This window comes from Paralichthys olivaceus, chromosome 2 (genome assembly GCF_024713975.1).
Source record: "Paralichthys olivaceus isolate ysfri-2021 chromosome 2, ASM2471397v2, whole genome shotgun sequence".
NCBI classification, from domain to species: Eukaryota; Metazoa; Chordata; class Actinopteri; order Pleuronectiformes; family Paralichthyidae; genus Paralichthys; species Paralichthys olivaceus.
Genome location: NC_091094.1, coordinates 18,400,618 through 18,427,935, shown reverse-complemented (window position 1 = coordinate 18,427,935; position 27,318 = coordinate 18,400,618). Strand labels below are relative to the sequence as shown.

The following is a 27,318-nucleotide window of genomic DNA, read 5'->3' as shown; positions in this document are numbered from 1 at the left end:
AATGGTTGGGGTCAGAGTAAGCCCCCAGGAATCAATGTAATGTCATCAGTGTGTGTGTGTGTGTGTGTGCGTGTGTGTGTGTGTGCATCATGGACATCTACCCTCCTCTGCAGATCGCTGTTGCTCTCACACAGAGGCATGTTTGAAGTTGCTAAAAGTTTTCACTTATGGCCTCATGTCGGTTTGTCACTTCATTCAGCTCGCAGTAGTGGATTTGTCTCACTTTATTTAGACCAAAGGCTGCTTTGTATCATCTAACTGGGGGCTAAAAACATGGCTTCAGAAAGAGCTTATTGTTGGGAGATTTTCCACTCACAACCCTAAAAAACCCTGCAGCTTAAAGCAGCATTTTGTCTGGTGAACTCAGTTTGAGGAAAAACAGTTATGTGTATGTGTGTGAGAGAGAGAGAGAACTGTATGAAGGAATTTGACGAAGGGAGCGAGGATGTAAGATTTAAGCACAGAGCCCATCATTGTTTTCATTTCAGCAGAGAGAGCAGCGTGCAACTGAGGGAATAAAGACAGGACGTTAATGATGGTGTCATGTGCCCTATCAGTCACGGCTGTGGAGTTCATTACATCTGGCATTTTTACATCTGGGACAGATGTGGTGATATAAGAGATCCTGATTGACAAAAGAAAGTCTCATGCTTGTGCCCATTTGCTCCAGTTGTTTACTTAAAAACCCCAAAACAACAAGCTGAGGGGCGGGAGCAGACAGGAAAAGTGAGATCAAAACTATCGAGCCATTCTCAAGTCCAGAGTTAGAGTCTAGAGATCTTCTGTGTGTGAAAGAGGCTCTATCGGATCACTCCCCCGTGCGTAAGAGGGGCTGAAGTGAAGCCAAGGGAGAGGGGAAGGGCCTGACATCAGCAAGCAAAACAGCTGCCCCCTTCTCCCCCATGGAGAGACAGCAAGGGGAGACTGATGGAGCACGAGAGAGAGAGGGGAAGACTAGAGGGTCTGTAAGTGCGAAGCAGGAGAGAGCGGCGTGCAAGACATTTGAGGGTCTGTAGAGGCTGGAGAGGAGGGAAGGAGGTATTGGCGAGGGTGAAAGAGGGGAGGTGGGGAGTGTGTGCTTGCATGTTTTCAGAGTGAGGAAAGCTGGAGAGCAAAGGGACAGGGGGAGAGTGTAAGAGGAGAGGGTGCGTGAAGAGGTGAGGGTCTGTGCTTGGTTTCTTGTCTTGGTGGTGTGGTGCGGGGGGGTTATCTGGGGTGGATTTCAAGGCAGGACAAGCTGTCAGAGAGAAGTGCAGGGGGTGGTGGTGAGGAGTCACTGGGGGAAGAAGGGAACATGCTGGAGAAGACATTGACAACATAAGGGGACCCTTCACGACATGGAGTGTTGAGAGGGATCGGAGGAGAGGAGCGACCTTCTGGGACGAAAAGCACTTGTCTGGAATGAGCAGATAAGAGCTGAGAAAATCAAGGATACAAGGTTGAAAAAGGAAATAGGTGTCTGCTGGAAGTATGGGGTGCATTCACAGCAGCACGGGCACCGGCCAGATGAAGACACATGGGCTTGGTAGTGAAACAGGAGGAATCCCCATGACAGCAGAGCCTGAGGTACATCCTGAAATCCTTCATCTGGCTGAGGTGAGTGAATGCTTTCTGGTCTACTATAAACATGCTGGTTTACACAGAAGTCACATGCCGCTCATGATCATAATCCAATATAGCTTTTACATTTGGGAGATAAAAGTTTGTCTTTGACTCCTGAACTTTACCATTTCGTTGTGTTCATTTTTGTTTCATTGTTGACTGCAGCAGTACAATGACAATTAAGAATATTCAAACTTGGAAAAATTTGATTTTAACCACATCTATGTTTGGACGTATTTGACTCAAGAGGAGGAGCTGGACTTTGTTTAATTATCAGATGCGACACTCATCACATACGAGTCATGGAGGTCAACCAAAAGAATCCCAAAAATTACCAAATTAGATCCAAAGCGGTTCTGTCTCAAATATTTTCTCTGTGTTTTAAAACAGAAGCATCTCATGCTCGCATACCGAAGTACGAGCGTGTTTTGTGGGTCCCTTTCGCACCTGCACAGCGAGCATGGTTTGCATGTGCGGCTAATGTTTGGATATGAGCCAGTGTCAATATTCAGCAAGAAATATGTCATACAAATGAAGCATGAGCAATGAGAGGGGGTGGAAAGAACACACTCCCACCCCAGCGGCCGACTGTCTACTTGATAGCAGTTAATCATGTCCCTGAGGAGTCAAGGTTCAAGAGGAAGTGGTATAAGTTACTGTCCGGTTTCGACACGCCGTCGGCCTGTCTGCTGCCTCTATTTAGGAACGTGCATGGATTTAGGAGTAAGCCACATTGCTACACATGTAAAGCCCCTGGAGGACGTTTGTAGAGTTTAAAATAAAAGCGTCTGAGGTTTAAGTCGTACGCACCAGAATGTGTGCATTCTCACATGCCAGATTAAATCACACTGGGACATGTTGTATGTCAAAGTTGTAAAACAAAGAGCAAAAGAACTCCAAAGGGTATTTTTGTTTATAGAAACATAACTTATCATAACACAGAAACATGTCGATATGTCCGGACATTTGTGAGGTAGGTGTGTGTGTGTGTGTGTGTGGGTGTGTGTGTGGGTGTCATGTAATTTCACAGAGAACTCTTGGATCTTGGCGGAACAAAAACATTACACAGATCACATGTGGCTTCAAATCCCCTGAAGTCCTTATTGTTACTGTGTGTGCATGTTCAAGTGTGTGTGTGTGTGTGTGTGTGTGTGTGTGTGTGTGTGTGTGTGTGTGTGTGTGTGTGTGTGTGTATCTGCGCCAAACTATGACAGAATGGTCCCAACTGAAAGGGTGGACTCTGCAGTGAAGAGGAATGAAATGTGTCATACATGTGAACTGTCCAGGAGTTCTTTTTTCTATAGGTTGTTTATAATCTCTCTCTCTCTCTCTTTCTCTCGCTCTCTCTCTCTCACACACAAACACACACACACACACTCATTCTCGCACCTATTTTCAGCATTTCATGAATGTTTGGAGGTGACAGTCTCTGCTCATGCAGGTTATAAATACCCTGCCAGAACTGGAACATACCCCTGGCCCGCCACCTGCTCCCGTCCCTTCCTAGCCAGATCATGTGTGAGTGTGTGTGTGTGTATGTGTATGTGTGTGTCACAAGAGCTAGAGTTTGTGACTCCTGCACTCCAGCATGTCATCAGTTGTGAGGTGTCATTGAAAAAAACAGACGAGGTGTGTACCGTGTTAATTTACAGTGTGTGTGTGTGTGTGTGTGTGTGATGCAGCTGTATATTTCAACCATTTCAACACATTATCACAGAGTATATATTTCATTACATTTATGGTTTGTACATATGCATATATGTTTGGTGCTTCATCATTGTAATGACACTGATAATCAGGATCATATAACTGAATTATATCAAATAGTTTTTCTAAATGCTCTTTCGTCTCAGTATATATGAGACACCCTCAAACTGCCTCTGCTGCTGTTCTCAAAGTAATAAATAGTGCGTGCAGCCACAGTCATAAAGAACTCCATTATTCTTCTACACTGCTGTCCGACCCTCTCCTCATCTCCATGTGAGAAGAGCTGCAGGCTCTCTGCAGTGGTCAGAGATGCTTGGAGAATGACACAGACTTTGGCTGCAAAGAATCTGGATAGGGTGGGGTTTCTGTACCGCTGCAATGCAATACAACACTCCTGATAGTCACGGGAGCCTCTGGAGACTGAACATCCGCTCGACCAAACGTCCTTCTTGCTGGTGCCGAACATGAATGCTGGTGGACACAATATCCTGATCACCTGAACCATCTTATACAAAGTCAGGAATCTTCAACAAAAGATTAAAATGCTCAGGTTTATCTAACGTCAAACCAATACTATCATTGTCAATTTAAAAGTTTCTCATTGACAACATTTAGCTATTTAATTGCACTGGAATATGTTTTGCTGTTGTTTTCTTGCTCTGCTCCTCCACTGTTCACTGATCGACTCAGTGAGAAATGGAGGGAAAGAACAACTGGAAAAAAGGTGTCTGTTCACCAAAAAACACATACACTGAGAGAATCATGAGTCATGTCATCTGTGTCGGTTTTTGATCACGATTACCACAAAATCTCCTTCAAATAAAGTGGTTATTCACTAATGTACTGATTTCAAACACAAATGATTCCCATCTTTTCATGACCCTTGAGTAAGCACTATAGGAGAGGAGGTCCATTTTTATACAAGTAAAACTTTTACACATGAGTTTAAAGTAAAATGTGAATATAATAGGCAACTATTAATAATGAGGACCTGCATGTACTTTCTGACAATGTTAGTGAGTCCTTAGTCTGAGCCTGAGCTGCACTGATGCTATTTTACCACTGAGAGGTGCCCTTGACTCATTCTGCTTTCTCAAAAGAATTCAACTGCAAACTAACATATAGGCATTATAAGATAAACAATATCAGTGAGGATTGACTGAGGATTCTCTTGAGAGGATTCACAGTAATTTAAGTATAGAGAGGGCACTGCTCCATAGATGATCAGCTGTAGTTCTGCATCAGTATTGTCTCAGAGGACCTAATTAAATGTGTAAGTGAGTTGTCTTGTATTAAAGAAATATTAGTGGGGATTGACTGTGCCACAAAATGGAAAAACATTTGTGATTTGGTTGACCAAAAGCAAAAAGTAAAATCATCTATCAAATATTAAATGGTCACATGCCATTAAATGTGACTCTGCTGATGTTTTATGGAATTTCTTTTAAATTCATTGTACATTTATCATGGATTAAATGACTCAGACTCTCTCTCTCTCTCTCTCTCTTCTAACTCATTGCATTACTTTATGCTGCTTTATTACTCTGAATGTGGAAAGAAGTGATTCTTTATAATGAGTGGGATCGAACTAACCCCTCAGTGTTGTTACTGTCCTGCAGGTGAACTCTGGTCAGGATTATAAAGGGAAAGCGGCTCTGTGGGTCATTACATAAGTCGAATCGATGCCACCAACACGACTTATGTAATAACATTTGAAATTTGAATGGTGAAGTGGGCTCCACTCGTCCCCTCATATGACCCCTTTTTGTCAGGGTTCATCACTTCTCTTCCTAAATCCCTCCACACGCTCTCGCTTGTACACAAACACACACCCAGGCCCAGATTCAACAAATGAAGTGGATGTTTGTAGCAGCTGCCATTCATCATATCAGCTAAAGACATATGTCAATAATCCATTGGAGGCTTGTTACTCTGCTGGTTGATTATAAGATCAATAGCTACAGCATCATGGTAATGTCAGTCCAGGTCAGTGACCAAAATAAACACAGTTTTTACACCTGAGGGTGTTTTTGTGTTTTTTCGACCTAAAATTACAAAAAAATAAACGCACAACTTAATTCATTAAAAACTGATGCCTTGAACTATTTGAAACACCCTGCACAATATCATCATGACAGCTGTTTTCAGCAAAAAATAACAAAAGAAGACAAATTTACTGGCTAAGTAGTAAACGAAGCTTTATAAAGATGGATGATATGATAGCTCCCCAAAAGTGAAGCCAAAAAAATCTCTATCGCCACCTGGTTAATCCCTGCGTCCTCTGTGTTAGTAGATGGGAAATAGACCAAACTAAAAAGTCAAAATACACCTCAAAGATGGTTTCTGTCATTTCAGGTAGTTCTGAGCACCCTGATGTATGTTGACATGTTTCTGGTAAGAGTGGTTTTAGTTAATTTGATGACATAAAACAGCGTGAAAAGGTCATAATTGACAGATGACACTAACTTGTGATTTTCATGCACATGTATTGTCATGACCTTGAATACCATGTTTCCATCCCCTGATTGCTACAGTGCAGACTGTGGCTCCAAATGTGCAAGATAGTCTGTAGCCAAGATATTTTGGCGTCAAGTGGAAACGTGTTGTCTATCTTTATTTACAGTCAATGATTAAACTTTAGACAGAGTCAAGCTAACTACCTTTTTTTATTCTATGCTAGTTTTTGTGCTTTAAGATAACCGTCTCCTTGCTGTAGCTTCATCTTCGTTGCATGGACGTAAGTGGATTAAACAAACATAAATAAAAATTGAATGTTAATGGAAAAACATGAACTGTTTTTAACTGAGCAAGTCATAAATTCTGTTGGGTTTTATCATGGGTTGTGAGGTGTAGTCGGAGCCAATCCACCGCATTATGGTCACATTATGTAACCATGCTAAGCTCAAGGTAGGGCAACGTAAAACATAATTATACATTATACATTTCCATTAATAAAGGATTTAGACTGCATATGCTCCACTTGAGAGACACGGCTGTTTCATAATACATTACATTGAGTGTATGAGTTTTCTTCCACTCACAAATCAAGATGGAGAAATATGAGTGATGTCGGAGAGTCAGTGACTGTTTGTTTGAGAAAGGGTATTAAGGTGGTGAACATGCACCTTCACCTCTCAGAGTAAAAATTCAATGCTGCTCCTGTTTGGAAAAAACGCAGGGATCGGAAAAAGCTCAAATGTTTTTTTAAGACTGGAAAATGCATTTAGTCAGGAAAAGAAAACAGGAAAAATAAAAAACAGCAGTGTGAGCAGGTACTATGTTGTTTGTGGCGCTCCACCTCTCTTCCATTGACACACACACACTCAGTACAGACACCACCTCCCACTTGATGTTTCCACACACCCCCTCCCTCTCTGCTGTAAAAAGATGTAATGGTTGACTGTGCCTCTGATGGCGTCACTTTGGGTAAAGCATAACTTTATATAAACATTGTCCTATTTCTTTTCACTGGTTTCACTGGAGGAATTGAGTATTGGTTTATAAAAAGATGAATCTGTGTGTGTGTGTGTGTGTGTGTGTGTGTGTGTGTGTGTGTGTGTGTGTGCGCGCGTCTACATTCAGAGTGCTAAGCTGCTTTCTATGAGAGACAGAAACCAGAGTAAGTCTGTGTGTTTCAGATTTACCTTTGGCTCTTTTCTTGCTTTGCCCACATAAAGCTCATGTCTCCTGTTGACACAGCTGCCATAATGTCCCAGTGTGGTGCCACCTTCAGGGTTGAAAGAAAACAAGTAGTTAGCCCGTCATCAAGGAGGAGACAACCCAGCTTCTGCAGCAAGACTGAGAGACAGACAAGATCACAAATATGGAGAGACTATGGAATGTCATTAGTTCTGCTGGTGTTTAGATACAAACCTGAATGTTGAATGTTTTACCTGATGGAGGCACTAGAGCAGAATTCAGGGGCTTCACCCTTTGGGGACCAGCGTTATTTTCCACAGGTGCAAAAATATATGGTCATCCAACCAATACTAGTTGAGAAATTTGAGACAAGGGATATGACTGTAGATTGCATATAAAGATGGACAACATGTCTTCAGCTTCTCCCGCTATCAAGATATAAAGCAAAAATATCCCATGTAGGAACGCTGACATCTTGTAAAGGGGTAGGGTACCTTCTCTCACCAATCATGAACCAAACATGCTGGGAAAATGAACAATTGAATTATAACTAACTTAAATGATAGAAAACATCTCTGAGACAACAAATATTTAGTGTGTACTTAATTAGTTTCATGTCCCATCCACTAACATGGAGGAGTTGGGATATATGAACCTTATTGCAGCCAGCCACCAGGTGGCGATCGAGATGCTTTGGCTTGACTTTGGAGAATGGTCATGTGTGCATTTTTATACACAGTCTGTGGATGACTGATTCCAAGTCCATACATTTAGTGACTTGTGATCATGTGGGCACGTAGCACTGATAACTGAGTATTCATTTTCTTGGCCCCACAGACTGAGACAGAATAAGGACAAGCTAAAGAAAAGATGATAAACAGGATGCCTTCAATCCCGGCATGATACGACAGGTGTTTTTAGTGGAGGAAGCTGAAAGAACAGCAGGCGTAGGACACCAGTGATCACGCTGCTGTCACTGAGCCACCGAGTGTATCTGCACAGACAGCAGCCATGCAGGGGACTGTGGACATCCAATGCTTCATTTGGAACAATGCTGAGATCAAATGCCTCAGAAAGCATCAAGCATTGGTTTTACTAAAACTCAATAAATATCACATGCCATCTTAAAGACATGCAGAGATTGGATTGGGGATTTGATCTATCTAAAAGCCTTCCTCTGACTTTCTTTGGCAGTACCATTCATTGGCTTCACCTCTTGAACAAATCTTTCTATGCAGCATGTGAATGATCAGATTTTACTCTCCTGTGTGTCTGCAGCTTGCCAAAGCTGGTAACCACACCTTCACAGAGAAGAGCTTCAAGAGGAGACGTGTGTGTGATGTGTGCAAGCTGAACATCGACAACCCCGGGGCTTTCTGCAAGGGTGAGTCGGACATCTCAGTCGGGTCAGGGGGCAGAACAGCAAGCACTCATACACACGTTGTAGACCTCAGCTGATCCTGATGTCAAATCAGATGTGTCCTCTCTGTCCCTCCTCTTTGCAGATTGCAAGGCTGCAGTTCACAAGACTTGTGAAGCAAAGGTAAGCCTCATATTCGTGTCCCTCTGACCTGAGCAGTCTGTGCTCCTGTGACAGAGGTTGTTGGGCTGCGATGTTAATGTGACGTGAGACCTAAGTGGAGTAAGCCATGTGCACTGACCTAGATATCTGGTTGAAGAAGGCCTCGCCCCGAACAACAACCAACCAGGTCACTATGAGTAATTCAGTCATGTGCTAACATGGTATAGCAGGACCCCCCGAGAGTCATCCAGCACCCAGGTAGTCTATGTATGTAGGGAGTCTGTATTGCAGCTGGATTAGATGCATTCTTATCAAAATATTGTATATTTTAAATAATACTCCAGTACTCATAAGGATTGTGTGTGAGGAGTGTTCTAAGGTGAGTAGGTGGAGCCAAGCTCAGTAGGTGGCAGCAGTGAACAGTGAGCTGTCTGTGGATCTTTAGTCCAGAATTTCCTCACGATGTCCCTGACAGTCCTGAATACAACTGGCAGGTATAAGTGACAGCAATGTTTTGTAGGCGAAGGTTTGAAAGAATAGGTCAACATTTTGGGGACATTTTGATCCAAAATCAGAATGGCACTCAGTAGAGCGTATACCACTGCCACTACCCAACAGTCCCCCTAAATTCAATCGAGGTGCACCAGATTTCACACACATAGACACCAGTCCCCTAAATGTGCCTAAATGTAATAGTCCACTCAAAAATGAAGATTCACTAATTATATACTCACCACTATGCCGATGGAGGGGGTCAACACTTTTGGAGTCTCAGGGGTAAACAGCGTTGCAGCCAAATCCAATACAATTGAAGTAAGTAAGTAGTGGTGAGAAGACATTGAGTGAATTTTAAAACATCTTAAATTTGAAAAGCAAATGATAAGCAAAATGATTTTATTACCCAAAATGAAAAAATATGATAAAATGAAAGACTTCAAGGAGGGAAAAATGAAGCACACTTCAGTAACTGTGTGAAGTGTGAAATAAATTTTGCTCACATAGACATATTTCAAGTGCAACTACAAAGGAGCGTAATTGCATATGTTTTTAAATTCACTGCATCACTGGTGAAAGTCAGGTGTTGTTTTCAGTCCCTGAGAAACAAAGAGAAATTGTTTCACATGATATAAAATATAATGAATTAAAACTTGGGATGAAGGAGTCAGAGATACAGTTGCCCAGATACATCAGACTGTGTGCATGTCAAAATAATGTGTTTTAGTAAAGGTGCTTTATCTTTGTTGTTTTTGCACCAGGAGGGGACTCTCTGTCATTGCTCTGTAATAGAGATGCTCTCTCTCTCTCTCTCTCTCTTGCTCTCTCGCTCTCTCTCTCTCTCTCTCTGTCCACATCTGCTTATGTCAGAGCATTGGCAGCCTCCGCTCTCATGTGACCCTGCTCACAGTAGCTCAGCGTCACACAAACACTGACTGAGCTCATGACCTTGCTGTAACCGCATTGTTCAACAGCAAAAAAGCCACACACTGCACACTTGCTCTGTGTCACGCAGAGGAACCATTGCCTTTATTCTTTGACTCTTCAGGTCAGATCCAATCCTGCAGGATTTATGAAGAGGGAGGGGGGGGGGGGGGGGGGGTGTCCCTGCCTCCTCCTCTTCCACTCACAAACACACACGCACACACCGTGATGGTGTGTGATTGGGCCCTACCAGCTGCTGTGCCTTAGCAGCATGTATTAAAAGAGGATTATTATTTTTGTCATCCTCGTCCCCCCCTGGTCACCACAGCAATACAGCCAAAACAACTCGGTGGCTGCAGAGGCCTTGGATTCGAGTGGACATCGTCACATGGGACGATGATCAATCTACATAGGGGAAGTCTGAATGGGTAAATATAGAAAATAACAAGAGTGCCGTAGATGCCTTCCAGTGGGTGATCAGTGGGAGGACACAAATAAGTGAGAAGCAGCTGGGAAGGCACACTGTGTGTGTGTGTGTGTGTGTGTGTGTGTGTGTGTGTGTGTGTGTGTGTGTGTGTGTGTGTGTGTGTGTGTGTGTGTGTGTGTGTGTGTGTAATCAGTACATTTTGGGGTATATATAAATAATAACGTCTGCAAGGCTCCATGTCATGCTATTTCTGTTTTTCTATGTGCTTTCTCAAATACCAACATATTGCTTTCTTTCTTATTCCTCTTGTCATCATCTTCTTACCTTTAATCTCTGTTAGATTGATCTGTTTTCTGGTGTTTTAGAGTCACAGTTAAAATTCTTCCCTCCCTCTCTTTTTTCTTCTCTTCAATATTTCTTTCATCAGTATGTCTGTCATCTCCGTAACAGTCACTACTAAAGCTCCATTCTTTTTTTGCATCCTTTGTGCATCATCTCTCTATTCCCCTTGTCCTCTAAATTCTATCTCTCCATCCAACGCTACCCCGTTTCCACTTTTATTCTGCCTCTTGTCATATCTCGCTCAGCCTCACGCCACTGAAAAGGTCAGTGGACATCAGCGCCCTGTGACTGTGCAGGGCTGCCCAGTGTCTGTATTGATGTCTGTGCTGTGGTGCACGTGTGCAAGGCAAAGTACTCTGGCTTTAGTGTCTCTGTGTGTGACACGGGCAAAGCGAGAGGGGAAAGTTATGTGCTGCATGCGCTGCCGGCTCAGTGTGTGTGTGTGTTATCATGAGAGAGGGAGGGTGGTAAAGTGAGTCGTGAGAGGGAGCGAGCAGAGTTTGTAAGAAAGAGAGAGAGGGAGGTGGTGTGTGATAGTCAGTGAACAGGACTACTCAGAGGCAGAGGGACAGACTGAAGCTGCTTGTTGAGAGGTAAAAACATGCTCTCTGCTCTATTTATTTGGTTTACTTCTTTCATATGTACTCAGCATGTCAGTTTTTACTTTTTATTTTCTTTTTACTTGCAATCTAACATCCTTAAACCCCTTTCCACAGTGTTTGCTCCAATAACGCAGCATGTGATTGTGCAAATTATTCCATTAAAGCTGTAACCAGGGTGCTCTTGATTTGCCCAGAAAGAGGATTTCATTTAGTGTGATGTGATTAAAGCAAGTGCAGAAAATGAAGTGCAGACTCCTGCTGTGACCTACAAAAAATACACAGATTTAAATTTTTAATGGCACAGAGTGAATTCATAAGATTTACTTTTTAATGAGATGGTCGTCTCTAGGTTCAGGTCAGCAGATTATGGAAACTGTAGCCAACCAACAACCCAGTTCTATACCATACTATATACTGTACATGCCTGGAAACGTGACATTCTGTGAGATTAGATTGAATGATTTGATGTCACAATGCAATTTCCTGCAGCATCTATTCACTGGGTCTGTTTCAACGGTGTGTATACACCATCTGTGTTGTATGTTGTGCATATCATCTCTGACCAAAAGGGCACCTGACAGAGACAAATGGCTGCACTGCAGACACACTCAGTTTTCCTATCATCATCTGATGGATGTTAATGTTGTGTAGTGAAGAACAGATGGTTACAGTTCCCTGCTTATATACACCAGCTGTTGTGCTAATGTTTCATGCTGATGTATGAATTGATTATGAGGCTATAAGGAGCATGTACTTGTATACTCATGGATATGCATATACTATATATATATATACTGTGTGTATATATATACATATTAATGTTTGTCCTGAAGTGCCAGTGAGGCTGGAACCTGCAGATAAACAAAGTTTACTGCAAAGTTGCAAGACACTGTTTTAATCATCTAAATTCAGCAATGCTGTCCAGAAGTTGTGAGGATCTGTTTCTTCTCCTCTATCAGGTGTTCTGAGCAAGTCCGTGTTCGAGTCAATAGAGATTAAAACAAAAAAAACACGATAGGATTGTTTGAAGTAGATGTGGACAGAAGATCCTGTCAGCTGAACATCTGTGTAATTTGATTAAGGTGGTGACTTATTAGTGTCACATCATTGTTTCCTTTTATAATCACTGTTGGCATGATGCACTGTGTCCAGATAACTATCATGGTTGATTAAATTGAACTGCTTTATTGGCCTTTTCAGTAATGAAGCATTACAACGACAATACACACACACACACAAGGACATATTGTCCTCCTGTTGTCGTGCTGCTGCTGCTGCAGTAAAGGCAGAAAGTGGAATTGTGAGATGACTGATGGACAAATATACAAAATGAGCCCTTGAGTGTTCTGAGAGACGTATGGTCTAAAATAAGGAGCTTTATCAAAATAGCTCAGTGAAATCTCTCTGCTCTGTGTCAGTGGTCAGCAGGCATGTTCAGCTGTTGACATCTCTCTCCCATCCAGCTCCCGCTCTCGCTTTCTCTCTGCTTGCCTCTCCTCTTTCCTCTTCCTGTCTTCCTGATGTCTTTTCTTCTTCTAAGCTCTGTCTATCTCTGCTCCCCAGACAATTTGTCTGTTGCTTTTAGACCTTTGTCTGTGCTTCCTCTAGTTCCCCTTCTCTCCTTCTCTGCGGGCCATTTACATAGCAACTTGCCCCGGTTCTGGGTGGTGCTTATCAAGGGGTTGTTTGTCATCAGACGTTGTTTATCGAGAGCAAATATTTGTATCTCACAGCAGGGATGATTATCCTGTCCGCAGGCACTGAGTCAAGTTAAGGGGAGGGTGTGAGGTAGTAGATGAGGAAGTGGAGGGGAGTGGTGGGCAGTAGGGGGTAGGAGATGGTGAAATCAGGGTTCAAAAATGAGGAGAGAAGGTTGTGAGGTAGAGTGCTAATGAGACAAGAAATGGAGGGAACTTCACTCTTTAATGTGAGTCCTCATAAATAATAACCACTTCTAAATTTGCCCTCTGCTGCCCTGGGTAAAATATTCAGCCAAAAAAAAAAAAAAATCTGAGCTTTATTTAGCTTTCTGTGGACTTTAGTGCATCAGTGTCTTTTAATGAGACTATGGAACTTGGAACAAGCCACAGTTCATTTTGCTTTTCCAGGTTGAAATGGGAAAGCTTACTCACTTCTCCCTCTCCACAGCGTGACGTGAGCTTCGAACTGACTGTCAGAATGAAAGTCACTCCTTCTATGATGGCACAATGACTACGCCTGTGTCTCTGCTGCTCCGGCAAAGCTCTGTGTTGGATTTCCTCTCCCTGGAATAGGAGTGATTCAATGATTCAAGATGTAGAAGTTAGAACGTTTGAGACCTGTGCCACAGCCGATGTGATGTGGAGGGGACTGATAGCCAGGAATCTCTCAAAGAAGATAGTCTAAAGGCTCAGAGCAGATTCATGTTAATTCATTTGTCAGATTTGAATCCAAGCTTGGTGAAAACGCACACTCTTTCTTTCTGTTTGCAACTTTTCTCTGGCTTCCTCCCACACCCCAAATACACACAGATTGGGGTTGGGTTAATCAGAGACTGAAATTTATAGGTGTGAATGTGACTGAAAATGGATCATTTGCAATGGTTTATGGGATGTGTAGTTCACAATTCATCTCGTAGCTGGTCGGCCTGGATTCAGACTTTAAATAGTTTTTATACAGATTCTCTGAAAAGCCAATAGAGAATATTAATGGGAAATTAAGTCCTGCAACCAGAACAATTCTAACAGTAGGTGATCACTGTTACAGTCTATTCACTTGACCTTTTTCCAGTCTTTATGCTAAGCTAAGCTAACTGTCTGCTGGCATTGGCTTCATATTCCTGCTTCAGGCACTGACTGGCGACTGGTTGTCTGGCCTGTTTAGTTGATTTCCCTTGTTCTTCATGAAGCAGTTCATCATGTATCAAGCAGCAGCTGTCTTCTCGCAGAGCAAAGTGAAGCGGCTGCTTCTGCAGTTTCACATTTATCCCACAGACAAGGAACGAAAAAGAGGAATGACAAGTGCTCTTGACGAACAAGGCGAGCCGCACCACTGAACACACCAGGCATCCAGTCCACTTGCAGTCACTCAGACAGTCAGTCAGTCAGTCCCCGGGGGCGGGATCGAGTGCTGTCACTGGCACCTCCGTAAATGCAAGCTGATGAACAAGACAAACTGAACCAGATGGCTGCTTTCCCAGTGGCTCCAGCGCACACTCCGCATGTATTAATGAAGAGCCTGAGGCTGGCAGGAGCCAACCAAAACACGTGTATACACCCTGCATGTGTGTGTGTGTGTTTGTATGTGTAAACCCAGGTTGACCAGCGCTGACATCCTGTTGCAAATTGCTTCCTGTTGACTCTGCCGTCTTCTTTCCCTGCCTTTATGCTGCATGTCGCTGCTCTCTGCCTCTAGGTTCAGCCCTGCTCTTTTATGCGTGCATGTTTGTGTTAATACGCGACTACACATGTTGTGTCTGTCTCCTACTGTTCCTTCCTGGAGTCGACCACTTCATCCACTTCACTATTATTAAGGTTATTAAGAGACGAGTTGTCCCCTGTGGCTGGATCGCTATTTAATTTCCTATTGTAGGTTTTATTACAGGTTTATGATGCGTCCATGTACAGTAACACAGGAAAGTAGAGATAAGCAGCGTGTAGTACAGTATCTGAAGCGAGCTGATCGACTCAGAAGTTGTTCAGACCACTCATGATTCAAAATGTCCTTGACCAACAATCAACCAACTACAGCCTTTTCCTTTTCCCTGCACTCCTCCTTTAACTCATTCCTCTGTAGATCACATGTCTGTTTATGTCTCTCTATTTCATGTATCACAGACTCTGTGTCCAATAACAAAGAAAGCTTTGGTTTCATGCCATAGAAAACATATCCTCTGAACTAATAACAAATATTATGTTCCAGATGTCATTGTGCCTATTTTTTAGAAAAACACAGCACTAAAATATATTGATAAAATAGAATGGCACTAGTGCAGACCTCTGCCAAGGCCCAAAAGTCCCCTTAGATAAAGCTGCACAAACACACACATATAAGTAGTCGTGCAATGTTAAAGAAAGTGATAGAAAATTCTTTATCTGCAGCAAATTTAATGGGTTCTTTTCTGAATTCTTTCACCAAAATCGTGGTAATCTGTCAAGCACTTTTTGTGTGATCTTGCTTACAAATACTCAAACTAACCAACAAACAAACGGACAGGGGTGGATACATAACCTCCTTGTTGGAGGTTATGAACTGCACGTCTCCTTCTCTTTCTCTAGAGAAAGAAAAGGACTGGTGCATGATGCAAAAGAAGCATTAAAAATGTATGAAATATTGGTTGACTCAGTTTGGTCATAATTGTGATGTTGACATGATGCAAGATGACATGATATGGCTACAAGACATGCAGCTGTTCCGTACCCACTGAACATAGTCAAAAACAAATCAACCTCGACTGTGAGAGGAGATCAAACAACCCCAAAATTTAATTCCTCTGGAGCTGGAACTGAAACACTTGAAAATCACTTGTAATTAGTATGAGGTGCATTTAAGTTAATTTTATTCTATTTTGATAGTTATTCTGAGCGTCAGAGCAGGAACAGTTTACAAAGTAGTGCTTTAATCTAATACAGGAGCTGTTTGGAAGAACGTATACAATCTGTCTTATCTTTAACACAGTGCATTAGTTCATGACGGCTGTCCTGGGGGCGTTTCAGTCATAGATCATTGTGATTGTCAGGCATTTGACGTCTTAACCTGTTGTCTGACACCTGTCAGCACTGGCCAGCACTCAGCCACAGAGGGCAGCTCAGCTGTCAGTCATCCTCGGGGATGGTTCAAAGGTCAAAAGTTGACAAGGTGTCACCTGCCTAGGTTTGATAACATATATTGGCTCTTTTCCTCCTTCCGTTTTTCATTCTAAATTACTTACTTTACCTTGTAACACCTTCAACACATGCCCCATATGACATATCACTTTCTCCCTGCACATCACTTCAACTCTATTACCCTCATGATAAACAATCCAGAGCTGAGGAAGCCACAGAAACCTGATCAGGTCTATTTGTAGCATAATGGCTGTATAGTCTGTTTGCATGACCTCTCTCTGTCTCTCTCTCTCTCTCTCTGTGTGTGTTTGTGGTTTTGGCGAGATGCTATTGGCTCACCAGCAGAGTAGAAGGACTGCCTGCCACATGTCGAGCCGTCCTCCAGTAAACTTGATCAATCTCTCCCAAGTCACTCTTCTTTACGAGGAAAAGAAAAAAAACCACAATCAATCATTTTTACTGAGTATTTCTCTTAATTCTAAGGACTGCTGCTTATTCTTATGTCTGGTCAACACATTTAACACCAGCTGGTTGTTCAACAGTGTGTGAAGGAAGAACTATGTGTGTGTGTGTGTGTGTGTGTGTGTTTGTGTCTGTGCAGATGTCTGAAATAATGTGTCATGTGGAATGAGAATCTGCACTGACAGCCCAAACTGCAGGAGGAGAATAAGAACGGATCTCACCATCCTCTCCACCAGCTCTTCTTCCCTCCCTCCAAACCTCTATTTCTTCATTTTCACTGACGGAGCCGGACCAAGAGCATTAAACCAAACACACGACCTGGCGTGTGATGGTTCATTCCCAGTGTGTGTTTGTTTGTCTGTATGGGTGTGCAGAGGTTTGTGTGGCTGCTGGAAAAACTAACCATATTCTCCTGTCTCCCTGTTAGGTGACTCCCACCTGCACCTCAACATCAGATCTGGTAAGTTTGCAAATGCACTTGTTGGAAAGTAGTTTAAATTATTTAAAGTGATCAATAAATGCAGCATAGTTTGATCTCCCCTTTGTTTCTCAGAGAGGTTCCACTAAATCTACATCCCAGAAGAAAAGAGGCTCCTTGCCAAGGTAAGATAAATAAACAAGAACAAAGAAACTTATATTTGATATGTGAAAAGTAGAAGTAAATCAACCTAGGCAATCTTGATCTCCTAATGGCTGTTTTGGCTGCACTGAAAGAACGGATTCTCTCAATGTCCAGGAGTAAAAGTGTGGAGCAAGTGATGGAGCATGTGATGGAGTGCCACTACGACTTTGACCTCACCTACATCACAGAGAGGATCATCTCTGTCTTCTTCGTGCCAGACCTGGAGGAACAGGGCTACCGCAGGAACCTCCAGGAAGTGGCCTCTATGCTGAAATCCAAGCACCAAGACAAGTTTCTGGTCAGTAATGAAACTGAAATGCTTGCATTGTATCATAAAAGGAAACAAGACATAAACATATTCAAGCACTATTCAATATTGTAACGTATGCAGGACTTTAAAAATTCGGATTATTACATTATAGACATTTTAAGACTGTGGAATCGCTGTAAATGTGGTTTGACTTGTATGATTGTTTAATTATCCAGAATATTTACTGTTATCAGTCAAATTTCGGTGATGGACAGAAACTATCAATGTGTGATACCTTCTGAAATCTGTCATATCTCTTGCCTTTTTCAGCTACTGAATTTATCAGAGAAGAGACATGACATCACCAGACTAAACCAAAAGGTGCATATTTTGACATCTGTCTGAAAAGATAACATGATACTGAGACACTAATGAGAAGCATAAACTATGTGATCTCTTTGTATTGACACATTTAACAAACTCACTGTACTCCTGTGCTTCTTTTTAGGTGCAGGACTATGGCTGGCCTGATCTTCACGCCCCACCCTTGGACAGGATCTGTGCTGTCTGTAAGGCAATGGAGACTTGGCTGACCTCTGACCCCAGTAACGTAGTGGTCCTCCACTGCAAGGTTTATACAGCCTGAGTCCACATCAACTTAGTTTGCTGTTAAAATGGAGGAAAAAAACATCATAGTTACCCTCATCTGTGTTTCGACAGGGAAACAAAGGGAAGACTGGGGTGATCGTGGCTGCCTACATGCACTACAGCAAGATATCCGCTGGGTAATCTCTATTATTACTAATGTGATAAGACACATGTGTAAAGATCATTTATCCATGATCCTATCCATACTCTTGCCATGAAAGATAGACGAGGAATCCCTAGCTCATACATTGCATCTTTATTGTTACACAAATTTGTATGAGATTCGTTAATACGCGTGTTTGTGCCCACAGAGCGGACCAGGCTCTCACCACACTGGCCATGAGGAAGTTCTGCGAAGACAAAGTGTCTTCCTCCCTACAGCCCTCTCAGAACAGGTCGGACATATTTCCTCCTCCTTCCCCTCCATACATCACTTCATGTGAAGCCGCTGTCATCACCTCGGTCGATCTCTGCTGTCATCACATTGTTTCCTCACCTCGTGTATTTCCAGGTACATCTATTACTTTAGCGGCTTGCTGTCAGGCACCATCAAAATGAACAGCAGTACTCTGTTCCTCCACCAGATCATCATTCCCTCGTTACCAAACTTCCAGACTAGAGGAGGTCAGTGTTATATGAACTTTCGCTTGCTTGAACAGAAAGTGTTTTATGATGTCAAAGGCAAAATAAATCTTAATGTCTTTGCAGGTTTCTTTCCCTTCCTGAAGATCTATCAGTCTCTACAGCTGGTCTACACCTCAGGCGTCTAGTAAGTTCATGGTCAGTTGTCATGTTGTACTGCTGGGTTTTTGGTTCATGTCCTTCGGCCAGACGTCTTTCCCTCCCTCCGTCCCTTCGACAGATGTTGTCTATACATGCCGGTGTCTGTGTTTAGGTATAGGCTGGTCTGTGCTTACGTTAAAGGTAATGTTGTTTGCCAGTGTTTTACCCAACTGAGACATGTTTTTGACTGGATTTATATATGGTTCCATGGTTGTGCTTTTTACGCTGTGTGTGTGTGTGTGTGTGTGTGTGTGTGTCCAGTGATCCTCAGAGCTCCAGGGCAAGGAAGCTGTGTGTGACTATGGAGCCTGCACTGTTATTAAAGGGGGACATTATGGTGAGAAAAAAAAGCTTTTTGTGAACTGTTTGTCTCTAATTAGAAATCTTACTTTGATTCTTAGGGATACATGCACATCCTATACACTGCAGTACATTAGCTGCTATTACCTGCTAATACCTGCTTATTGAAGTTTTAACTAAATACTTTTCTTTGACCGGTCTGTTATACACTTTTATACAGTTACAACATGCTTGATTATTTTCAAAGATGATGATGTAATATTGTGTCACACTTAGCAATAGCTCTGTTACTCACACATGCCTCCTTTTCTGCAGGTGAAGTGCTATCACCGGCGGAGTCTAGCAGCAGAGAGGGAAGTGGTCTTCAGAGTCCAGTTTCACACCTGCACCGTGCACGGAGCCCAGCTGTGGTTTGGCAAGACTGAACTGGACGTGGCCTGCACAGGTATAAAATAGAGGCCTGTTTGGAAATGCAGGGACTAAGAAGTCAGTTTCAGTTTTGGATAGTCATGAAGGCATCACAGAAGGGATTAGAGAGCAAAATTTAGTCATAAACTAGAATGGCACAATTCCTGGTTATACACCTTTGTCAAGATCAGCCCAGATCCAGATTTTTATTTAGAAAGGCACCAAATTCCACAAACTCTGTATATTACTACATTTTAGATATCAATACAATTCAAAAGCCACTTACATATACTGTGGTGCATTTTAAGACAAACAGAAAATGACTTTCATGTCACATGAAACAAATTCTTGTACACGGCTCAGTAAGCAGCAGCCTCCTGACAGTTGCTCTAAGTGCTCAGTGCTGTCAATGTATAAATGATATAACTCACACTCAAGCATAAAATAAAAATAAATCCTGGATGGTGCGTTTCTTTGAAGCGTGGTGCTCTGTTTACTTTAGTCATGTTCTGTCTTATCATTTTATCACCCTCTGCAGTCCGGATATTTTAGTTTGCCTGTATATTCGTCTCTTTGTAGATGACAGGTTCCCTCCCGATGCCACAGTCGAGTTTATCTTCTCTAATGGGCCAGAAAAAATGAAAGGTGAATATTATCATTTTTTCTGTCTCACCCTGCATTGTGTGGTACATTGTATGTTCCTTTTCCCTTTCTTTATTTTATGTTTATGTGCATCACATCTTAACGTCTCTTTTCCAAGGTCGAGAATACCGCAAGAACGATGCCTCTATCAAAGTGGACTATAAGACCTCAGACCCTGTGGTTAGATGGGATTCTTATGAGAACTTCAACCTGCATCACCAAGACAGCATGGAGAGTAAGACACACACACACACACACACACACACACACGCACACACACTCACTTGTCTCTCTATAGTTGTGAGGATCCTAACCCTCAACATAACCCACAGGTGTAAAGAGTAAGCTTCGCATTAGAGGGAAAAATCAAACATCTTGTTACAGTCCCTTCTCTTTTCTACCAGATATCTGTCATACGAGGGGCCCTCTGGACGGCAGTCTGTACGCACAGGTGAGGAAGCGACGTGGGCCCGGCTCGACTGCTTCACCAGCGTCTACCAACGGATGCCTCACTAGCAGCCCAACAGTGAAGCCCCAAACTCCCAGCCTGCCTCCCAGCTACACCAGTAACTCCAGTCGCTCCTCACCACCCACTGATCATCTGCAAGATGCCTCTCCATCCACAAACAGCCCTGACAGAGAAAACACTGACTGTGCGTCGAGGAGTGGAGATGGGGAAGGCAGAGCAAGAGAGAAAACACGAGGGAAAGAAAAGGATAGGGAGACGGCTATCTTAGATGATGGAGACCCTGTAAGTTCAGGAGGTTTGAGGCGAGAGCACTCATGTTGTGGTCGTGGAAAAGCAAAGTGTGGCGATGTGGGGTGGGAAAGGGAGAGAGGGCCCTGTCTTTCTAATGGTCATTGTGTCGGACGTTGCAACAGCATTAAGATTCATCCAAAGAGTCAAACACTGCCTGCTTTACCAACCAAATCTGTGTCCCCTCCCCCGAATTCAGCTCATATGGAACTATGCCATCGCCACAGTGCCCATCCATTACCAGACTTACCATGGGAACATCCACCACCACCTCTGCCCCCACCCGTGCCCTGTCTCCACAGGCCCTACTACCCTTATTCTCCCCCTGACCACGCACACCCACACAGCAACTCCCTCCCTCCCAGCAATAGACTCTGCAATGCGGAGGAGTGTCACTTGTTCCATTATTCCAACCACAGCCCGTCTGCTCATCTCTCCCATCAGTCACTGCCCTCCGGCCCTTACAGGGAAATGTTCTTCAGCTCTCCAACGCCGTCCTCTGGTTGCCTCTGTCGGGAGTGCTCCAGCAGGCGAGAACACCAGTCAGACTCATTCAGAACATTTCACCCGTTACACCTAGACCATATACAGACCCCACACTGGTCCCAAGGAGCAGGGGTACAACAAACAAGGGAGGTGCCTACGCTGTGGGAAAACGAAAATCCATGGGAGGTGGTGAGAGATGCTGAGTTTTGGCCGTGCAAATCAGCCACTCCTGTGTTCCGGGTCTGCCACACTTTGGATCAGGGTCCAAACCAGGAGCAGTCGAGATTTGGCCACGCACCTCACCAGAGCTACCACGGTCCCCAGTCTCTGGTGGATGTGCGGGATGGAGCCAGCAGTGGGTACCATACCCCTCCACCACCCCGCCTCTCCTGCCCCTGCTCTCATCAGTCATCCCCAGCTGAGAGCCACGAGAGCCGGGGTTACGCCTCGGGATACCACTCTGGATCAGCCTCGCCTCTACCTGCTAACAGCCCGTCTCCTGGGAGAGGCAGACTGCCTGAGACGCCATCTAAATCCAGAGAACAGCAGCAGGCTGAAGGTGAATGACGGATACAGTGAGAATTTATTTACTTCTTATTTTTCTGATTGTTTTGTTATAAATAAATCTCATCTTACATTTCGCTTTTTGAAGTGGAAAAGGCAAAAACTGAGGCAGAGGATGACGTATCCCAAGGTTCAGAGGGTAAATCAGACTCTAATGGCCCATCAAGCACCCCCGGACTGGACTCTGATCATGATTACACAATAATTGGTAGCAGCAGCCCCACACAAACTGAAGACAGGTGCGTTAAACTTTCTTTTGGATTCCCACTCATACTGAAAATGATATGTATCTGTATATGTGGATAATTCTCTTATTTTTTCATGTTTCGTCCCCAGGGTAACGGCTGACAGCGCTCCTCAATGCCAAGAATCCCCTGCACAGCACGAATCCAACACAAATATTAACAAAACTAGCACAACACCAACAGAAACACAAAACCAAACTTCCAGCATATCTATAATCTCATCACAACCATCAACTGAGCAGAGTGCGAGTTCTGATGGTGCAGCCAAGATCACAGGAAGCACCCAGGGATCTAACCAGTTACATACTTCGAGTTACGCTGCAGTCATCATCACCCCGGTCCAAATGCAACTCAATGGTGCTGCTCTTCCCAGCGATACTCCATCCGATAGTGTAGCTGTGAACCCATCAGCCAGTCTCAGTTCTAGCCCCTCCACCACTTCCCCAAATTCTCTTATTGGCTCCCCAGAGCTGCAGTCTTCTCCCCAGCACTCCCCATTGGCGACAGACACAGCAGGCCATAGACTGACTCCAGACAAAGACAGCTCAGCTGACCACAAACCTCCATCACCTGTTCCTGAAGGTTATAACACACCCACATTTCCCTTAGCATCTTATTACTACCCATTACTGAATGTCCCCCATGTCCCGTACACGGGGTACACTGCAGTCACCATCCCCGCCATCCAGCCACCACTCCCGGAGAAGAAACGCCTCTCCTCCTCTGCAGGATCCCTGAACGCACACAACTCTCTTCTGAGAGTCTCCTCAGCTCCTTCCCCAACACACCATGTCAGTTTCTCTTCCGTGGTCGGACAGCAGAGACGAGGGTCTGCACAGTGTAGCTACAAGGACGAGGCAGAGATCAGAGTTAATGCTAAGTTTGTCCAGGATAGCTCCAAGTACTGGTACAAACCAGGTATCTCCAGAGACCAAGGTGAGGATTGTTGAGAAAATTAATGTTTGTATTTACCTTTAGCAAGTAATCCAGTCTTCTGTAATTACTGGAGTTATTTTACACCACCCACACTCTAACCTGTCCTCTCTACCATAGCTATAGCTGTGTTGAAGGACAAGGAACCAGGAACCTTTCTTATCAGAGACAGTAACTCCTTCCAGGGGGCGTACGGTCTGGCCCTCAAAGTGGCCACCCCTCCTCCTAATGCCAACATCACTGGGAGCAAAGGTATGAATGTATTGTTAATACTACAAAGGCACTCAGTAGAGCTGATACCTCCAGCGAGGCCTAAAAGGTTCTCTTTAATTCAATCAAACTGCAACAAATCGCACACACAAATTGAGTTCTCTAAATGCCAATTTTTTTCCAACATTCATTCTTGAGTAATCCACAAAAATCATCTGGCAATGTTTAAGAAACCGTAAACTAATTTAAAGGGTTCTTTCTTGGCCGATACCTCACTGTTCTGTTTAGTTTCACGGAAATTGGTTCTGTAGTTTTTGTGTTATCCTGATAACAAGTCAGAAACAAAAAGACTAACGGCAAAGAAAAAGAATAAAAGAGATAAAGGAAGGAAATATAGGAAGGAGCTGGCTGCCCAAAACCACATGGTTAAATCGAATAATGGCTTCATTTCATTTAGCTGCTTCAGTTTCTGTCCTGTACTGTTCAAATTGACTCATTGTCATGGCTTACTGCAACAGTTGAATAGAAGTGAGTCATTTCCTACTACCACAAGTCGAAATATCTGCTGTGAAAACGATTATAATACACACCACAGTCACATTCAATACAATATATTTAGAAATGTGATGTCAGTAGTTACCCAAATGTATTTAATCAGTCATATTCATTATTCTCATGCATTCAAACAGAGAATGTTAATGATGGATCAAACCTTTTCATGTACTTCTGTTCTATTCTGTTCCTGCATGAAATGAAAAACAAAAGCAGTGACGATATGGTTTATGTTGTCACTGGAATCAACAGAATCATGCATCCTAAACGAATGTTCTCTGCTTTAGACAGTCAGCCTTATTTTTTCATCGCTGCCTCCCTCCTCACAAGCCTCCTCTCCTCTCCTCTCTCACCCAGGGGATCCTCTGGAACAGCTGGTGAGACATTTCCTCATCGAGACTGGGCCACGGGGAGTGAAGATCAAGGGCTGTCAGAACGAGTCCTACTTCGGTCAGTTGTGGTAGACAACTGTCATAATGCGTTTCACATATTTAGTTCTGTATGAAATACTGACTCGGAGAGTCTTAACCTGTAAGAACTAGACAAAAGTTTTGTTTATTTCCTTCACAGACCCTTATTTACTATTTTTGTACCTATTTCCGTAATATATGCGTTAATACAAAATATATATATATTTTAACCATTTTCTTTTGTTGACTTCTTCTGTTGCAGGAAGTTTATCTGCCCTGGTGTACCAGCATTCAATTACACCCATCTCTCTGCCCTGTGCCCTCCGCATCCCAGAAAAAGGTCATATCAGCCTCATTGTTTTTACAGTTAAAATCAAATATCAGTCTTTTCAGCTACATCTACTACGGGAGAACATATAAATGACTTCTCTTCACAGCAGCTACAGTCTGGATCCTCAATAATTAGACAGTGCTGTTATGTAACTGGAGACTTTGATGTTTCAGATCTGGTCGGGGAACTTCAAGAGATGCAGAGTGCAACAAACACCAGCACAGCAGCCGACCTCCTCAAACAAGGAGCAGGTATTGCATGAGCTTGTTTAGTTTTTGGTGATTCTGTTGTTGGATGAACTTCAACAGATGCTGAATCCCGTGTTGAGCAGTGGTTGCAGTTCCTTCTTTTGACCAGCAGAGACCACTGAGGCCTCATATTTATGTAGCAACGACCAATAATACCACACAAACTGTACAGTTTGTTTATGTGACTTATATAAGTTTTCTCATCTGCTTGTTAACCCAGGTTGCAACGTGCTTTACCTGAACTCAGTGGAAACCGAATCGCTGACGGGGCCTGAGGCAGTTTCCAAGGCAACCAAGTGCACTTTGGCTCTGAGTCCACGTCCAGTGGCGACAGTGGTCCACTTTAAAGTGTCCTCTCAGGGGATCACTCTGACGGACAGCAAAAGAAGGTGCATCTCAGACACAATAGCCTTGCTTGGTATTGGGGCTGGGCGATATGGTCAAATATCATATCAAGATAAAATGTTCATATCAGTTGACTGATATTCTGTGCTTACACAATGTCAGTATATATATGCATATATATTTATACATCTATTTCAATAATGCACAAATACAGTATACATCCTCGTGCAATCATACTGTACCACTGCAATTTACCCAAGTACATTTTTCTACAGATAATATTTCCATCTGTCATTAAAGGTGTATATTCTTTACATATTGTCTGTAATTTTATCTAATTTAATTTCAATCTATTTTTATAAAACGTGCAATCTCTTTCCCTATCATGGGATCAATAAAGCTGATCTTATCTTATCTTACAAGCATTATATCCTATGAAAATTATATTGATATTGTTTTATTACCCCATCCCACTTATTAGCCAGAGCATCTATCACACACTTGTATTCATATAAATGGTTGGTCATTGGTTATTCTATTTAAAAAGGGTTTTTTTTATTGCATCAAATTACTGGTGCATGACAGAGCGTGCATCAGTTTCATAGAAAACCTTTCAGACATTGTTCATAAAACTAAACCTAAAGACAGATGAGCTATATTGTTTGTTATTGTTGTCTGCAGACTGTTCTTCAGGAGACACTACCCAATCAGCACTGTCACTTTCAGCAGTCTTGACCCCCAAGACAAGAGGTAAGAAACAAACCCTTTTGATTTGAAAAAAAACCATACCTGTGCTTGAACATGTTACTGCTGATTATCTTCACCAAAGCGAGTAATACACTTGTGCTTGCTGCAGCATACATTCAATTCAAGATTCAATATTCAATAATTGAATTGAATGCATACATCTTGTATTGGCTTATATTTTATAAATATAAGTTCCCTCTGTTGTTTGCTCGTCTGTTTTTTTTTTTTTACTCTGAGAGGTGAATGGGTATGAGAAGTGCCAGTTGTTGCCTAGTTTGACAAAACAGTCTCTATGTCCTTGTTATTCATGTCTTCCTGCATTTTGTCTCTGTGTCTCGTTGTGTGCCCGTGCTTCAGGTGGACTAATTCTGATAGCACATCAAGAAAGTAAGTGTTTGTGTCTCTGTGTGTTCTTCTTGGTTGTGTGATATCAGCTATAAATTGTGTTACTTTGCATGGCGATTACTCACAACAATCTGATGTTTTACTCTGGGGTTTCTTTCAGTGTCAAATACTTTTTACTCTCCAGTCGTTCGACTTCTCTTGTCTGCTTTTTCTCTGCAGGATGTTCGGCTTTGTGGCCAGGCGGACGGGCAGTACCACGGAAAATGTCTGTCACCTGTTTGCAGAGATGGACCCCGAGCAGCCAGCTGTCGCCATTGTCAACTTTATCAACAAAGTCATGCTGGGACCACAGCTGCGGAGATAAGAGAGCAGAAGAATCTGACAAGATGGACTGGTGGGGATGTGGGAGAGACACTTAAGAGATTATATATGTCAGTTTACAGAGGAATAGTTTGATAAGCCAAAGCCAAAATGTAATATTTGCCAAATGAGATTCAAACACTTTTTTGTGTGTGAAATGTGTTTCTATGTTACAAACTCTTCATATGATGTACAACAAACTGCACGACAAAACATTTGCCACAATGGCATTTCTGTTTAACTTTCTCTACATCAACATTCAAAGTTAGAGAGACGATGGTTCAGAAGGTTTTCAGCAACGCATTAGAAGGGGAGAGTCATGTTTGAAGTGGGGCAGTTGCAATTTTGCTCCTCATGCAGTGTGAGAAAGGTTAAGAAAGTGTTTAAAGGAAAGGTGTTGTGTAAAAAAAGAAAGAAAGAAAAACATGTAAACCAAAAGTGAAACTACAATGAAAAGTATTTTTGAATTTTTGTTTAATCGATACCCACAGGCAGTGTATTATGCTGAACCTACCTACAATTTAAAACAGACAGGGAGATGCTATAACAAAATGTGGTGTGGTTTCCTACCACATGGGAAAGTGAAAGGGAGATTAGCCTTAACA

The 27,318-nt window shown here is 42.9% G+C and overlaps 1 protein-coding gene across 4 annotated transcripts; it reads left to right on the top strand.

Annotated features, from left to right (window-relative positions):
* The first annotated feature begins 1,147 nt into the window (after positions 1 to 1,147).
* Positions 1,148 to 27,158, top strand: LOC109629402 (tensin-2-like). Of its 4 annotated transcripts, XM_020087130.2 has the most exons (27): positions 1,148 to 1,596; positions 8,227 to 8,332; positions 8,454 to 8,491; positions 16,955 to 16,987; positions 17,081 to 17,130; positions 17,264 to 17,447; positions 17,730 to 17,780; positions 17,908 to 18,030; positions 18,120 to 18,184; positions 18,359 to 18,442; positions 18,559 to 18,671; positions 18,756 to 18,816; positions 19,092 to 19,167; positions 19,446 to 19,575; positions 20,118 to 20,183; positions 20,299 to 20,415; positions 20,585 to 21,982; positions 22,076 to 22,226; positions 22,324 to 23,168; positions 23,286 to 23,417; positions 24,285 to 24,377; positions 24,600 to 24,677; positions 24,842 to 24,919; positions 25,137 to 25,305; positions 25,943 to 26,011; positions 26,366 to 26,395; positions 26,573 to 27,158. In XM_020087130.2, exons 1-27 carry the CDS (start codon positions 1,471 to 1,473, stop codon positions 26,715 to 26,717), a joined length of 4,611 nt encoding a protein of 1,536 aa, XP_019942689.2. In that variant the 5' UTR covers positions 1,148 to 1,470; the 3' UTR covers positions 26,718 to 27,158. The 4 variants fall into 4 exon arrangements, with proteins under 4 accessions (XP_019942689.2, XP_019942690.2, XP_069366264.1 ...); XM_020087131.2 differs by lacking the exon at positions 26,366 to 26,395; XM_069510163.1 differs by lacking the exons at positions 1,148 to 1,596; positions 8,227 to 8,332; positions 8,454 to 8,491 and adding an exon at positions 10,217 to 10,317.
* Positions 27,159 to 27,318: the final 160 nt, after the last annotated feature.

Coding starts and splice junctions, on each gene's coding strand:
- LOC109629402 (XM_020087130.2), top strand. CDS start 1,471: ATGGGGTGCATTCACAGCAGCACGGGCACCGGCCAGATGAAGACACAT. Junction 17,781..17,907: donor TCACCAGACTAAACCAAAAG/GTGCATATTTTG, acceptor GCTTCTTTTTAG/GTGCAGGACTATGGCTGGCC. Junction 18,817..19,091: donor GTCTACACCTCAGGCGTCTA/GTAAGTTCATGG, acceptor GTGTGTGTCCAG/TGATCCTCAGAGCTCCAGGG.